At 65.9% G+C, this 16,109-nt stretch overlaps 1 protein-coding gene across 1 annotated transcript in view; it reads left to right on the top strand.

Moving 5' to 3' along the window:
- KIF1A (kinesin family member 1A) overlaps positions 1-16,109 on the top strand; it is a 64,381-nt gene that overhangs the window by 2,642 nt on the left and 45,630 nt on the right. The window contains 10 exon segments of the mRNA NM_001168473.2: positions 4,403-4,479; positions 4,960-5,139; positions 5,547-5,612; positions 6,144-6,322; positions 6,840-6,951; positions 8,096-8,173; positions 8,504-8,569; positions 8,837-8,854; positions 14,343-14,418; positions 15,547-15,625. Of these exon segments, the coding sequence (NP_001161945.2) occupies positions 4,403-4,479; positions 4,960-5,139; positions 5,547-5,612; positions 6,144-6,322; positions 6,840-6,951; positions 8,096-8,173; positions 8,504-8,569; positions 8,837-8,854; positions 14,343-14,418; positions 15,547-15,625 (931 nt within the window).

Here is a 16,109-nt window from a genome sequence, read left to right as displayed (position 1 = left end):
ATTGTGACCCCAGGTGGGAACTGTGACTCCTTGTGGGAGCCGTGACCCCTGGTGGGAGCCGTGACCCCTGGTGAGTAGTGACCCCTGGGTGGGAATCATACCCTCTGCTGGGAGCTGTGACCTTGGGTGGTCAGAGGACACCTGCCCAAGGAGTTGACAGGGTCTGCTCTGTCACTGTTGGGTGACCCAGGACATCAGGAATGACTGGGGGTCCCCTGTTCCTTCGGGTCCAGGCCCTGGCAGTGCAGCCATCACCTTAAACGGCCGCTGACGGTCCTGGCGGGAGGGGGTCACAGGCGACCAAACCTCTAGGAGCCTCCAGAGTACATAGGACAGCACTGGGGAGTGGTCTCGGGCAGGGTGGGAGGGCGTCAGGAAGCAGACAGCTGGAGGAGGTGACGGCTGCAGGGGCTGAAAGCTCTGGCCCGCCTCTGGCTGAGAGACGCGCTCGGGGACACAGGGAGGGAGAGAAGGGTCAGAGGATGGAGACTCGGGACACTCACTTGGGAAGCTGTGTTCATCGTGGAGGAAACAAAGCGGTGATGGTACTGGTAGAAAGTGCCAGAAGCCAGGTCAGAAGCGTGGGTGAAGGCTGAGGGAACCCAGAGGAGAGTAGGAAAGGCTTGTCTGAGGGACGAGGCCAGCGGGCGGGAGGGCGTCCTTCCTGACGACCCTGGGGCGCGGGGCAGGCGGGGGCCCCGAGGTGGACACGCGCAGAGGCAACCACGTTGTCAGTGTCCGTGGGGCCGGGGAGCAGGCGGGGACGGTGCTGCCCGGGCGGGCTGTGCCAGGCGTCAGGGGCTGGCCCGAGGGCTCGGGGGGGGGTGGGGGAGCCGCTTGCCCGGGGTACGGCCGGGAGGCTGCGGTCGCTGAACCGCGTGGCTGCCCGGGCCGCGCACCTGCTCATCGACGCCCAGCGCCAGGCCCGAGGCGGGGTGGGGGGGCCTGGCCCTGCTCCAGTCGCAAAGTAGGTGCACGCGGGAGATATGCCGGGTCCCCGATGCGCCTCTCGAAGCTCCGTCGTGACACACACATTAGAAGCGTTTACAGGTGACTGTGACCTGCCATCCCGTATTCTTCGCCTGAACAGAACCCTGCACTCGAACATTCTGGATCTCGCAATTTCGCGAGGCAGCCAAATTGTGCACCGCGTCTGCTTCCGTCCGTCTGTCCGTGGGGGGCTAGTGGGTTACTCAGGGGGGCAGAGGTCCCGCATGTAGCCCCCGCCCCCGCTTGACGAGAGAGCAGACCTGGAACTTCTGGAAGGGTTTCCTGTCTCCTTTCTGGGTCCCTCTGGCCCCGCAGAGAGGAAGCCTCAGGATGGGGCCTTCCCGCCCCCGCCCCGCCCAGCGGGCCCCAGAGGCGAGGCCGGGCCTGGGTCTCCGCCCCTCGCGCCCATGGCGGGCCAGGCCTCACCCCGGGGCCCCCCACGCCGACGGCCGCAGATCACCGCAGGTCATTGTCGCAGAGGCCAGCAGCGTGCCGTCAAGGTGTCCATGGGGCGGGCCCCTCCTGGCCTGGCCTGCCTGCGGTGGCTGCCACGGGCCTGCGCTTGGCTCTCTCCTCACCTGGGCCTTCCCCTGTGAGTGTCTGTCTGTCCGCCTCGGGGGGACGCTGCATTTACGGCCCCCCAGCCTGCACGAGCTCGTCCTCACTAATTACGTCCGCCAAGAGAGTATTTCCAAAGGTCACGTGCTGAGGTTCCAGGAGGATGTGGATCTGGGGAGGACCCTGCTTGTCCAGGACGGTGCCTCCGGAGCCGGGGGGCTGGACCAAGGCCGCGGGGCCCATGCGCCCAGGGCCTGCCCCCAGCCCCCCTCCTGGACCTGGCCAGCTGGGCCCAGGGTGCTTTCAGGCAGCAGACCACTATTCGGATGGTTCCCTGGAACATTCCAGACCCTTCTCTTCCGCTCATAGTGGTCTTTCTCCTAAAGGCCCTTGTCACCCAGCAGCCCTGTGCACAGACCCCGGTGTTGCAAACGCCTGACTTACGTAAGCCCCCATCTGCCATTGCTGTTCTAGAATGTTCCAGGCTCCTAATAGAGTGAGCCTGGGAACAGAAGGCCACAGAAGGGAGCTCGGCTGTGCCTGCAGAGGTGGTGGTGCTGCTGCGGTCCTGCTCATGGTATCAGCAGAGGAGCCCTGGAGGCCACCCAGGGAGCGGGTGCCCCTTGTCACCGGCCAGCTCCCCTGCCGACCCCATCCAGGGACAGCGGCGGGGCCTGGGGCCACCTTCTCCCCCAGAAGCCCACCACCCATTAGAGTCCCAACGTGGGTGTTGTGCTTGAGGAGTCGCCGCATGGCCTCCGTTGCCGTCCCCGTAGTCCCACGGGGATGAGGAGGGTTCCCGAGGCACAGCCGGGACACTGAGGCTCTGTGACGTGTGTCATCATGTGGCCGCGTGGAAAGAGGGTGGTGGACGTGGGGCCCCTTCAGTCGTCAGCAAGCATTTGCTGAGTGTGAGCCTTTATGGGGCTGCACTCTGGGGCCCCAGGGGAGCGGGAGGCTCTCGCTGCCGTCAGGGGTGACGCTCCAGCGGGGAGGCGGGTGTCTCACATGCCAGCACCAGGGGCAGCTGGACCAGCGGGGACGAGGGCAGGGCCCTGCGGATTCCAGAAGGGGCGCGGGGAGGGGGAGCCACGTCCCCGGTCGGTCGGGAGGAGGTGAGGAGGTGCGCGCTCCCCCGTGGAGGAAGGCCACGCCCGGGTGTCCGAGTGACCGGGAGGCTGTGGCCCCGCTGCGGGCGGGCCCCTCCAGGTCCTGCAAGGGGCTGCGGCCTGCTGGGGAGCAGCTCACCTGTGCACACGCCGCTCGCACAAGTGTGCACCCACACGCACACGCGCGGCATAAATGCTCTCCCCGGGGCCGGTTTCAAGCTACCAACCGCTTAACAACGGGCTCGGGGCATTCCTCAGCACGTAGCCGCTGGCCTGCGGACAGAGAAAATCGCTCCGTTCAGCCCCGTCCCCCGGGGCCCACTGCACCCCCTGCCCCCCGGACCCCCTGCCCTATTCAAGCTGGGGTCTTTGTCCTGGGCAGGCGCCCAGGCCTTGCGCACCCTGGGAAGTTTGCAGGGGCCCCAGCTGCCCCCACCGCGGCCTGGTGGGGGCGGGGGGGAGTGTTCCCGTTGCCCACCCGGCAAGCCCCACGAGGACCCCTCCTCGCCTCCGTCTCATACAGGAGAAGCTCCAGACCCTGGCAAGGAAGCCCTTGCTCTTGCAGACCTGGCTCCGTCCCCCCACCCACGGGTCGACTGCGGGGGTGGGGGTGGCGTGAACCAGTCCGCCCGGGAGACGCTCTGGGGTCGGCCGGGAGCCAGGCCCCGTGGACCCCGGTTCCGGTCGGACTGTGTCCGGAGCTGTAATGGCAGAGCAGTTGTCGAGACCCCGGGGGACCCCGAGGGGGCCTGGGGATGGGGGGAGCGGGTCTCGAGCACGGAGCCCCTCTGGCCGCCGTCCCTGCCCGCTTGGGTGCTGGAGCCCTGCCTCGGGGGGCGCACAGCCCGAGGCCCCTGGCACGCACCCTGGCATCGGGACGCCGGGAGGCAAGGCCAGCGCCTGGGACCGGGCAGGTGCCAGGCTAGACCAAGAGGGGCGGCCGGGAGGGGCGGGGGCCCAGGCCTAGCTAGGGTGGGGCAGGGGGGCCTGGCCTGGTGCCGTAAGGGCGCCGCTCGGGAGGCGCTGCGATTGTCGTTTCCCTTGCGCCGGCATGATCCGCGCTGGGGGTTCCGGGCGCCGCCTCCCCGACCCGCGAGCCGCTCCGGGCCCGGAGCACAGCACTCGGGTGTTCATCCCCTGGGCCTCCCCAGGCTGCCGGGCCGTCTCCCGGGACTCCCCACACCGGGGGGCTGGGTCCCAAAGCCAAGTTGTGCGAGCGGTGCCTCAGGCCGGTGCAGGGCTGCTGGCGGGGGGCAGAGGGGGGTGTGCACAGGGCAGTGCCACGGGGCCCACGACAGCAAACCTGGAGGCAAGGTGCCCGCGGGCGGGAAGAGTGAGCTGGATGCCGCGTGGTGGACGCCCCTGGAGGACAGCCGGCGCCGCCCGCCGCACACGGGGTCCACCCGGGAAGGTGGGGGCATGACCGGGCAGGGACGCCCCAGCCTCCTGGGTGCCCTGGGAGAGCGTGTGCAGAACAGACAGGGGAAGGCCCGGCGGCGCGGTGGACGGGCTGCGGGTCTCCGGCAGACCCCGTGTCTGCAGGGAGGAAGCGCTGTGGGTGCCCTCGGGGTGGCTGTGGGCGGCAGGGTCTCCGGACAGAGGCGTGGGAGCCCTGGTCCCGTCCGCCGGGGGGTGGCTGGCCTGGGCCCCCTGCCTCCCTTCTCGGGTACCCCGGGGGTGTGTACCGCCTGCTGCCGCCTCTCCCCCCAGCAGAGCGCTCACTGCCACGCGTGTCCCCTCCGCAGCCATCGTTAACCCCAAACAGCCCAAGGAGACACCCAAGAGCTTCAGCTTCGACTACTCCTACTGGTCACACACCTCGGTGAGTGCAGGGCCGGGGCTCGGGGGCGGGGGGCCGGGGCGGTGGGTGCTCGCTGGGTGGCCCCCCACCTGTCCCTTACCTCTCTGAGCTGCGTGTGTCTCTCTAAGCAGGGCTGCTGCTTGGGCAGGGGAGGGGGCGGGTGCGAGGCTGTTCCCCGTGTCCTCCCGGGTCACCCTGAGCGGGGACGGGCATCGTCGGGGAAACGCCTGGGGCCCAAAGTAACCCTGTGCTCAGAGGTCACCCGGGGCTCCCGGCGCCTCCAGCCCCGCCCGCTGGCCCGCGCTCCCGGGCTGCCCCCCACCTCCGACGCCGTGGCTGGAGCGCGGGGTCTCACGCTGCAGCCTCTGCGCCCCGGCACGTGCGGTCCCCGTGCTGACTTGCCCCGTGCCCCCGAGCCGGCGGGGCTGGGACCCCCTGCGGGGAGCGTGCGCGTGCCCGGCCCGGGCGCGCCCAGCCTCCTGCAGCCGCGTCGTCTTCCAGCCCGAGGACATCAACTACGCGTCGCAGAAGCAGGTGTACCGCGACATCGGCGAGGAGATGCTGCAGCACGCCTTCGAGGGCTACAACGTGTGCATCTTCGCCTACGGGCAGACCGGGGCCGGCAAGTCCTACACCATGATGGGCAAGCAGGAGAAGGACCAGCAGGGCATCATCCCGCAGGCACGGCCGGCGCCCGGGGCGGGACCCCCGGGGGGGCAGGAGCCCTGCGGGGGGTTCCTGGGCAGGGAGAGATGCCCGCCGTCCGTTCACCGCGGGTGGAGACACGTGCCTGGGATGCTGCTGGGACCCCCCACCCAGCCTGACACCCCCCCCACCTCGCACACAAGGGCGGCCCAGAGCAGGGAGGGAAGGACCAGCTGTCATCCTGGGTGGGGGGGACTCCGTGACTTGATAGCAGACAGCTGCTCTTCGGCTGCAGGCCTTCTCAGTGCCTTTGAGAGGGACTGTTGGGGAGCCACAGGGGCCCGGGGAGGGTGTCCAGCCCCAGCTCAGGTCGCCCGCAGCACCCCGGGAGCAGGGCCCCAGGAGCAGCCCCGTTGTCCAACGCGGTGTCCTTGGCCCTGCAGCTCTGCGAGGACCTGTTTTCCCGTATCAATGACACGACCAATGACAACATGTCCTACTCTGTAGAGGTAGGTGGGGCCCCGGAAGGCAAGGGGAGGTGGGGGAGGTGGGGGGAGTGGGGGGGCCCACCCAGACGTGGACAGCGATGCTTGTGGGCAGAGGGGGCCCCGGGGCGTGCACATGGACTGGGCTGGGCTGGCTGTGCAGGGGGCAGGGCCGGCAGGACGTGGGCTGGCACCCACCTCGCACAATCACACAGGCTGGGGGGTTCCTGCACGCCTTCCCCAGCCTCGCCCCTGCCCCAGGTCCCCGCTGTCGGCCTGTCCCCCTTGACGGTGGCCCCTTGCCCCACCCCAGGTCCCCACTGTCGGTCCCGTCCCCCGCCCGATGGTGGCCCCGCACCCCTGCCACAAGTCCCCACTGGCAGCCCCATCCCCCCCAACGGCGGCCCCTCGCCCCTGCCCCAGGTCCCCGCTGTCGGCCGTGCCCCCCGATGGTGGCCCCGCACCCCTGCCGCAGGTCCCCCTGACTGCCCCATCCCCCCCCGATGGCGGCCCCTCACCCCACCTCAGGTCCCTGATGGTGCCTCTGCCCTGCAGGTGAGCTACATGGAGATTTACTGTGAGCGAGTCCGTGACCTCCTGAACCCCAAGAACAAGGGGAATCTGCGCGTGCGAGAGCACCCGCTGCTGGGGCCCTACGTGGAGGACCTCTCCAAGCTGGCCGTCACCTCCTACAATGACATCCAGGACCTCATGGACTCAGGGAACAAGGCCAGGTGCGTGCCCGCTGGCTCGGTGGCCTCCCGGTACCCCTGGGGCTCTGTGAGATCCCGACCTGGGGAGGTGCCAGCCTGGGAGGGGCCTCGAGCGCCCCGCCCCGTCCAGCGGAGCACTGTCGCTTAGGTGGGGGCGGCTCCTCTAGGGGTCGTTGTGCCCTGGGGGTACCGGGGGCGTCCCTGGCGGCTCCCGGGGACCTTCCCTGTGGGCTCAGAGGTCAGAGGTCGGGAGGCCCAGCCGTGCCGCCTCCGAGGACAAGCAGCCCTGCGGACAGGCCCGGGCAGGGCACCTGGGGAGGGTCAGCCGTGGGGGTGGGCCCTGGGGTCACGGCAGCCACCCCCCTCCCCGCTACCCAGGGCCCGGGGAGGGTGAGGGCCCTGCACGTGCTGCCGCAGGTGCAGGGTCACCACGTGGTAGACAGCTGGGGCACCGACGCCCGCAACCTGGGCCGGCACCGTCAGCCGTCCTCACGCTCGCCGCAGAGTGACGGTGACCCCGTGTGCCTTGTCCCCCCAGGACCGTGGCCGCCACGAACATGAATGAAACCAGTAGCCGCTCCCACGCCGTCTTCAACATCATCTTCACCCAGAAGCGCCACGACGCGGAGACCAACATCACCACGGAGAAGGTGGGTGTGGCCTCGGCACAGGGGCCACCTGGGTGGGATCAGGGGTCAGGGGTCAGGCCCACCCAGGGAGCGAGGAGGCCCAGGCGGCCGCCAGCCCGCCAGGCATGCACCGTGCCCTCAGCCCGGGTGCCGGCACCTACCGCCCCGCCCGGCGTGGGCCTTCACGGGGTGTTTGGCCCCCACCCCTGGGTGCAGGAGGGGCTGGGAGTGGGGGGCGCCGCAGACCTGGCGTTTGCCCCCGTTGGCCTCCTGCCAGGTAGTTCTGGTGGAGTCGGGGCCGAGGAGGCTGGGGCCTGAGGAGGCTGGGACCTGAGGAGGCGGGGGCCGAGGGCTGTGCCACCCCAGGGGTGGCCGCGGCCGTGGCCGGCTGGCAGGAGGGCCCCCGGCCTCCACGAGCACGAAGCCGGGGCTGTGCCACCCGCCGCACCCCAGCCCGGGTGCCTTTCCCACGTGCCTCAGCGGCCTCAGTGGCGCGGGGGTGGCCGTGTCCAGTGACGCAGCACGGGCACTCCTGGAGGGCGGCGGGGCAGGCTCAGGGCCTCGTGTGTCACCAGTGCCTCTGGCCGTCAGTGTCCGGGTGTCTCTGTGTCATGCCCCTGATGCGCCGGCCGGGCCTCGTCCTGGGGGCTGCAGAGCGTGTGGGGAGGTCACCCACCCTGAGACCCGGGACGCACGGTCGGCTTGGCCTGGGACTGTCCTCCCAGATCACGGGGCCCAGGGGCTCCGGGGGGACCAAGCGGGGCCTCCTGCCGCGACTGTCTCCCTGCCCTGGGCCCCGGGCAACGTCCTGCGTGCAGTGGCCATGGTGCGGGAGGGCACGCAGCCACCCCCAGGCCCCGGTGGCGTTGGGGGCCCCGTCCAGTCGCCGGGTCCCCGTGGGGCAGCTGAGCCGTGGCCGGCACGCAGGAACCGGGTTCACGACACCGGCTGTTTTAGGGGCGCGGGGGGTGCGGCCTGGGGTGGGGGGCTTGAACCTCAGGCAGTGGTGGACCAGCCGCGAGGGGAGGGAGGCCGGGGGTCCGAGGCCCTCAGGCCCGGGGAGGGCGCGGCGCCTCAGGGGAGCGCCCCAGGGCAAGCTCGGGGGAGGGGGGAGCCCCACGGTGGCCCGCGGCCCGTCACGCGTGTGACACGCCTGCCGTTTCAGGTGAGCAAGATCAGCCTGGTGGACCTGGCGGGCAGCGAGCGGGCTGACTCCACGGGCGCCAAGGGCACGCGTCTCAAGGTGGGCCCCCGACGGGCACGTGGCGGGCCCCCCTCGGCGCCCACGGTCACCTCCCGGTGGTGGCTGCAGGGCGGGCGGAGGAGGCTGCGCCCCGGCACCAGGGGCCTAGGACGGGGGGGGGGTGGGGGGGGTTGGGGAGTGTGGCCGCCGGGCGGGTCATGGGGACACAGGCGGTGAGTCACATGGGGCGCGGTGTGAGGACCGAGCACCTGTGCCCCGCTCCCCGCAGTGCCCACGCGGGCGGCGGGCACGGTGGCACCGGGGCTCCCGGGAGCACGTGGGGGCGAGGAGGGCGGCCCGGGCGGGGGCCTGACCGCCTTCTCCGCACAGGAGGGCGCCAACATCAACAAGTCCTTGACCACGCTGGGGAAGGTCATCTCCGCTCTGGCCGAGATGGTGAGAAGTGGGTTCTGGAACCGGGCGCGGGGCCGCGGGGCGCCTGCCTGCCGAGGGGCCGGGGCTCCGGGGGGCTCCGGGACAGGGGGGCGCGGGCGCGGGGCGGCAGTGGGGCGGCGGGCCCTGTGACTCCGTGTCCGTGCGCCGCACCCAGGCCTCTGTGCCGAGAGGGCGAGCCCGGGGAGGGAAGAGCCGCAGGGCGCCCGGCCCCCCCCCCCCCCCGCCCCCCCCCCCTCGGCTCCTCACACGCCGTCTGCTCTCTTGCAGGACTCCGGGCCCAACAAGGTAAGCGGCTCTTCGGCTCCGGGCGAGGAGCGGGCGCGAGCGCCGAGCGCCTTTAGCTCCAGTCGTTCCGCGAAGGCCTCGGCAGCGAGACTCGCCTGGGCCCGTGCACCTCGCGGCCCTCGCTGAGCCCTGGGCTGTGCTCGAACAACGCAGGCTCCCGGGCCGCGGCGCTCGGGGGACGTAGCGGACGCAGAAGCAGCACCAGCGTCCGCTCTGAGCCGGTATAAATCCCCTAAAGGAAAAAAGTGGGCTGAGCGCGAGCCCCACGCGGGGAAGCTCTAGTCGCCCGGCCGGGGAAGCCTGCGAGGGCAGGTCGCTGCAGGGCTGAGACCCGAGGGCCGGCCGGGCAGGCGGGAAGCCCAGGCTGAGGTGCTCAAGTGGCAAAGCGTTTACGTGAGGGAGCGTGGAGGAGGAAACGCGAGGAACGTGCGATCGACTATGGGGCGGCCGTGTGGGGAAATGTGTTAGGAACCGCGAGGAGACGCGGGAGGAACGAAGCAGGGGTCTGAGAGCCGCTGCCTGTGGGGACAGCGTGGATATCTGTGAGGGGCTACGTGAATGCTTTTGTGAGGAACTGGATGGGAAGTGCGTGTGGAACTGCGAACAGTGTGAGGCATCGTGGAAGAACCTGAACACCGAGGAACTGCGCCAGGAAGTACCTGGAACGCTGTGCGGCAAGTGTGGGAATCCGGCGAGGGAGTTGTGAGGAACCGTGTGGGCCGCTGTGAAATCCTGTGCGTAGAACTTCGGGAGGAGGTGTGAGAATCGGGGAAAACGCACAAGTGACTAAGGGACTGTAACGCGGACCGTAGAAAATTGAAATCACGTACGGCACGTGAGGATTTGTCTGTGACGATACGTGTGTGCAACCGTATGACGAGTTATGAGTAAACGTGCGCTGTGGGAAGGACTGGAGAATGGCGTGGGGAGCTAAATGGGTAACTGTGCGAGGAAATCGAGGAACTATGCAGAAAGTGAAGCGGAACCATGTGAAGACTGAGGAAATGTGAGAGAAAGTGTATGAAATGGTGTGGGGACGGTGCGTGGGACCCGTGGAGCTGTGCGGCGAGCTAGGCAGGAACTGTGTGAAGAACTGTGAGGAACTGCGACAGTGTGGGCGATAGGGGAATGGTGTGGGAAATACGTGGGAATTGTGTGCATGGGGAACCTGGAGGAACCGTGTGCGGACCTGGGAAAAACTGGGAGTCGCTCTATGAGGAACCGTGCGGGGGACGGTTTAGGGCAAGCACGAGGGACTAGTACGGGGAAACGCGCAGGAAGTCTGGAATTGTGTTAAGTGTTGTGAGGAACTGTGTGGAACGTGTGAGGAACCACACTGAAACGGAGAGGAAGTCTGTGAAACGGTGTGGGGCCCTGCATGGGAACTTGGAGGAGCTCTGTGTGGGACTGTGAAAAGCTGGCGACTGGACGGATGAGAGGAATCGTGAGCGATTATGTGGGAACGTATGTGAGAGAGCACCGTGTGGACTCACCTGAGGAACTCTGCGAGGAACCTGTGGGGACTGTGAGGAACTATGAGAAAAACTGTGACAAACTGAGGAGCTGAGACACTGTGTGAAGAAATGTGTCAAGAACTATGAGAAGGGATCCCTGGGTGGCGCAGCGGTGTGGCGCCTGCCTTTGGCCCAGGGCGCGATCCTGGAGACCCGGGATCGAATCCCACGTCGGGCTCCCTGCATGGAGCCTGCTTCTCCCTCTGCCTGTGTCTCTGCCTCTCTCTCTCTCCCTCTCTGTGTGACTATCATAAATTTTAAAAAAAAAATTAAAAAAAAAAGAATTATGAGAAAATGTGAGGAACTCTTCCGGGACCTGTAAAGGAACTGCTTGGGAACAATGTGAAGCAACTATCTGTGAAGTGTGTTATGAAGTGTGCAGGGAACCGTGTGAGAGATTGTGTGGAACCACGAGAGCACGCGTGTGGAACTACGTGAGGGAACTGTGGTGAACTATATGTGACTGTGAGGAACTGGGTGGGAAACTGTAGGAAGTGTGGGTTTCTATATGGGGAACTGGGGGAAGCGTGGGACTGTGAGGAACCGCGTGAGAACTCTGTGGGGCTGTGAGAAGCCTTGTTCATGACTGTGGACTCCGAAGAACTATTGAAATGTAGGAGAAAATCTGTGGAGTATAGAACTGTGTAAGGGATTGTGAAAGGAACTTTGTGAGGAACTTAGGAACTATGATGGAATTTTGAGAAACTGAAGGAATTATGAGATACCATTGGGAAACTGTGAGAACTGTGAGTTGTGAGGATCCGTGTGTGCTTTGTGGAATTGTGAGAGGAAGTAGGTGAATGGTTGGGACACAGTTGTGTGAGGAACTGTGAGAAGCAATTTGAGAAAATACATGAGGAACTACATGATTCTGAGGATTTCCGTGAAGAATTGTGAGGAACGGTGTGAGGAACCGTAAGTGAAGAATCACGAGGCACTTGGCATAACTATAAGAAATGTGTGAAACGGTGTGGAGGACTGTGTGGGGATTGTGTGAGTGACTTTTAAGGGAGTTTTTGGGGAGCTATGAGAAACTCTGGAATGATTAGGGGGCTACATGGAGAACTCTGGTAAACTTTGTGGGGAAGTTTGAAGAACTGAGTAGAACTGTGAGGATGTGAGAGAAACTATGACAAATTATGTGGAGAATTATGAGGAAATATACATGAACTCTATGAGAAACTGTGTGGAACTGTGAGAGGAAGCGTGTGTGGGAAAGTACAGGGGCTGTGAGGGAACCAACCATATGGGAACCATGTGAGGGACAGTCCACAGTCCCTCCCACAATTCTCCTCAGTTACTTACCGAGTTCCCCACACAGTCTCAGTGCAGTTCTTCACACTGTTCCCGACAGTTCTACGCGCACAGTTCCCACCTAGTGGGAAAAGGAATGTGTTTAAGGAACTGTGAGAAATTTTTTTGGGGGAAATGCATGCAGAACTGTGTAACAGACTATGTCAGGGATTTGTGTGGAGAATTGTAAGAAACTCCGAGGGAATGTGTGTGGAAGCGTGTGGAAAATTGTGTAGGATCTGTGTGAGAGTGTGTGTGTGTGTGTGTGTGGACTGTTGGGAACTGAGGAATGGTGTGAACTATGAAACCATGTGGAACTGTGAGAAGCTGTGAAGAATTGGGAGGAACTACATGTGGATTTTGTGGGACTGTGGGAGGAAGTGTGAAAAATTGTGCGGGGAGCTGTGTGAGGAACTATGAGAGGATGTGAGATGGAAACTACGTAAGGCGCCACATGAATTCTGTGGAGAACTGTGAGCAACTGTAAGGAAGCAGATGTAGGCCGTAGGAATTGTGAGGAGCTCTGTGCGCACTGTGTAAGGACACACGTGGAATGGGTTCGGGGAACTAAGTGCATAACCATGTGAAGAAACCGAGGAACTGGGAAGAATTAAGAATTGTGTGAGGAGCTGTTTACGGAACCACAGAGAGAAGCATGCATGGAACTGTTAGGGGTGGTGTGACGACGGACTATGCCAGGAACTGAGAAGAATGGTGTGAGGACCTGAAAGGAACTTTGTGAGAAACCATGTCAGGGACTGTGAGAAGAGCTGTTTGGCAAGCTGTACGTGGAGCTGTGTATAGAGTTGTGCGGTGCCGTGTGTGGAATTGTGTGAAGAGTCACGAGGAACTGTGTGATGAGGAATTGTGTAAGGATCTGTGTGAGGAGATGCGGGGGGAGCGCCAGGAACTAGGTGAGAAACCGAGGAACCGCTGGGGAGGAACGGCGTGAACTGTGAGAAACTGTGGAACTGTGAACGTAAGTTTGCAACGCGGTGTGGGGACCGTGTGAAAGCGCTGAGGACGTCTTTGGGAACTGCAGGACTGTGTGGGATTATGGGTGGGGTGTGAGGAGCTGCAGTGGGACTGTGTGGGGAACTGTAAGAGACAGAATTGTGGGAGGGGTCGTGGGGTGGGGAACTAGGTTGGAGCTGTGAGAAGCTCTTTGGGGAAATGCGTGAAGAACTGTGAAGGGCTGTGTCAGGGGCTATGAAGGATTGTGCGGAACTGTGTGAGGAGTTCCGGAGAGATCTGTGTGGGGATCTAGGTGCGACTGTGGGAAGAACTAAATAAGGCACCATGAGAGGGAACTGTGTCCTGAAGTGTGGGTGGGACGCAGCGTGTGACGGATCGTGCAGAATTGTGTGAGGGCCCGGAACTGTGCGGGGAGCTGCGTGAGGGAGTGAGGAAGGGACTGAGGTGATGTGTGAGGCACCGCGGGAGCTGTGTCGAGTGCCGTGGGGCAGGTTGCGATAGAAACTTTTTTGGAAAAAAAAAAACAACACTTTTTCGGGAACGGAAAGTGAGTGAGAAAGTGTTTGAGGACCAGGGCCTGGAGCAGGGGCCTGGGGGCGCATAGCCGAGGAGGCGGGAGCCGGCGGGCCTGGTCGAGGTCTTCAGTCTCCTGTCAGGCGGTGGCCGATTGTGGCCGAGCGGGGCGCGGCGCTGGGTTTCACCTGTTGCTCAGGCCGCTGCACCCAGAGCAGATGGGAGCGGGGTGGCCTGTGGCAGGCGGAGAGTGGAAGTCAGCGCTGGGAGGCCCCGGCGTGAGGCGACGGGGGCTGCAGCACGAGCGCGGGGCTGCCGGCGTGGAAAGAGCGGCGGCCCCGCGGGTGACTGGCCTGGTCCTCGCGGAAGGGGCCGCGTGATCGCGGGGCTTTACCGTGGAAACGCGGCGTGTGACGAGGGCGGCGCACGAGTCGGCCTCGGGAATTAAACAGACAAGGTAGAACCGCAGCTTGCGCGCGCCAAGTGCCGGGAGGACGAAGGCGTCAGCCCCGGGAGCTGCGGGGAGGCCCGCGAGGCCGGCGGCTCCTGAGCTCCCCTCAGAACTGAGGCGGACGATCAAGGATGAGCTGATGAGCTCGTGCGGGGGTTGGGGGGTGCCGGGGGCCGGGGCCGCGCGTGTCCGCAGGGGCTCTGGGGCAGCGGCACCGAGGCAGGAGGCGCTGGAGACTAGGGCACGGCCAGGGGCCTCGGTGCGCCCGAGTCGAGCCTCCGAAGCCGTAGCTCGCGCAGCCCGTGGCTCCCCTGAGCCGCCTTTGCCCCGGTGGAGGAACCCGCCGCGGGGGGCCGGGGCTGTGGAGGACGCCTCGTCCCCAGGGTCCGCGGCCCGTGACCTCCGTGCGCAGGGAGAGAGGCCGGGCGCCGCCGAGGGCGCTGGCGCCTTTCCCGACGGTTCTGCGTGAGGGGCGGGGGGCTCAGGTCGGTCCTTCTGGGGGAGCGGAGGGAGGCCATCGGCTGCGGCCGGCGTGTGGCCCAGGGGCTCGGCGGGAGGACCGGGGAGGCGCCTGAGGGCAGTGACAGAAGCGGGCTTCCGGCGCCCTGGGGTTTGGGGGGGAGGCCTGAGGCCCGGCCCCCGCCTGCAGCAGCGCTTGACTCTGGGGACCCTGTGCTTTGCCTCCCCCTCCACTGCCCCCTCCGGTGGGCTCAGGGTTGACCTGGAATGTTCTTCCCCACAGAACAAGAAGAAGAAGAAGACCGATTTCATTCCCTACAGAGACTCCGTGCTGACCTGGCTCCTCCGGGAAAATCTGGGTGAGGGCTCTGGGCCCCGCGATCCCCGGGGTTCCGACTTCCGCCCCGGGCCCACAGCCTGCCTCCTCCTGGGAAGGGGCCTTCTGCCGCCAGGGGGCCCCTCACCGTCCTGGGCCGAGCCTGATGCAAACCTGGGGATCCTTCCAGAAGGCCTGGGCAGGCGGCCGGCGAAGGGCTAAGGGGAGCAACTGCGGGGAAGGAGGATGCCCCCTGACACCTCTGTGGGTGCCCCCGCTTCACGCCCCTGACGCCCAGAGCAAGTGCGCACCCCTCGCTGGGACCCCGTGGTTCGGGGAGCGCTGCCTGCTTGCGGGTGTTTTGGGAGACGCCATATGTCACCCCTTCTCCCTGACACGGGGGGATGGAGACTCAAGCGTCCCAATCCTGATCCCCTTTCCTCCCAAAAATAGCCTTGGGGGTCTTCCCTGGCCGAGTCCACAGCTTGGGAGGCTGACGCCCAGGAAGGTAAACTGAGTCTTGGGCTGACCCGGTGAATGTAGGCAGCTGGGCCCTACACAGCCGTCCTCGGCCTCGTGGCTACGGCCTGGGAGCCCCGCTGGCCAAGCCGGCGCCCCGGAACCATGGCCGCGGGACACACGTCCCTGAGTCAAGGAGAGGCCGGCGGGCCACCCCTGAGCACCGCCAGGCCACTGACTGTTCTGAGCCCTCGAGTGATCCGGCGGCATCGGAGCCGAAGCCGGACGTCCACTGGCTCGCGCAGGGCAGGGCACCACCCGACACCGCGCTCCGCGCTGCCCTGGGCCAGGACACGGATGCGAAATATTCAGAAAAATGTTCTAAATGAGAAAGATGAAAACGAAAGAAATCGTTGCATCCTGCGTCGGCCTGGATGCTGAAGCTCTAAAGCAAGTAGCAGACGCCTGAGCTTCGCCGCGGCTCCCCTCTTCCTGGTGGGGCGGCCTGGCTGGTGGAGAAGAGCCCCACGCGAGAAAAGCACGCTGCCCAAGGAGAATAACCGAGGCGCCCGCTGCGGTGGGGAAGGCCAGAACCCCGTGCACACGTTGGCCCGTGACTCGGTTTACCTGTCTGGGCCTCGGCCTCCCCAGCTCATGGGCAGGAGGGGACAGGGGAGAGAGGAGCCCGGATGACGCGGCCTTCTTCCCACAGGCGGGAACTCGAGGACGGCGATGGTGGCGGCCCTGAGCCCCGCGGACATCAACTACGACGAGACGCTGAGCACGCTGAGGTGAGGCCTGGCTCCAGGAGGGCGTGGACCCCTCTCTGCCCGTGTCAGGAGCGCCGCTTGGGGGTTGGGGTGCGGCCACCTCAGCTGGGCAGCTCCTCGAGGCTCCAGGGGGCTCCTTCACAGCCCCGTCCATTCCCGGCACCCAAGGGACCCCAGCGGCCCCGGACGCCTGCGGTCGCAAACCAGATCCTTCCCGAGCAAAGGGCAGGGGGCGTCCCGACCGTCCCCGTGGCTGCGGGGTGGGCGGCCGGGCCGGGGAGCCTGGAGCTGGCCCTGCAGGAGGCCGTATGTTGCCCCAGGTCACACGCCACCAGTGGAAAAGGAGTGGGGTCCCCATGCGGGTCCCCGTGCACACATGCACACCAACCCATGACACTTAGGAGTGCAGGCTACACTCGCCACTGTCACCCTGGGTCCCCCTGCGGTCACACTTGCTCCCCCCACCCCGGACCACAGGTCCAGGTGCAAAGGCCCCCCCCAGGGG

The sequence above is a fragment of the Canis lupus genome, chromosome 25 (assembly GCF_011100685.1).
Source record: "Canis lupus familiaris isolate Mischka breed German Shepherd chromosome 25, alternate assembly UU_Cfam_GSD_1.0, whole genome shotgun sequence".
In the NCBI taxonomy this organism is placed as follows: Eukaryota; Metazoa; Chordata; class Mammalia; order Carnivora; family Canidae; genus Canis; species Canis lupus.
This window is presented reverse-complemented; position numbering and strand designations above follow the sequence as displayed.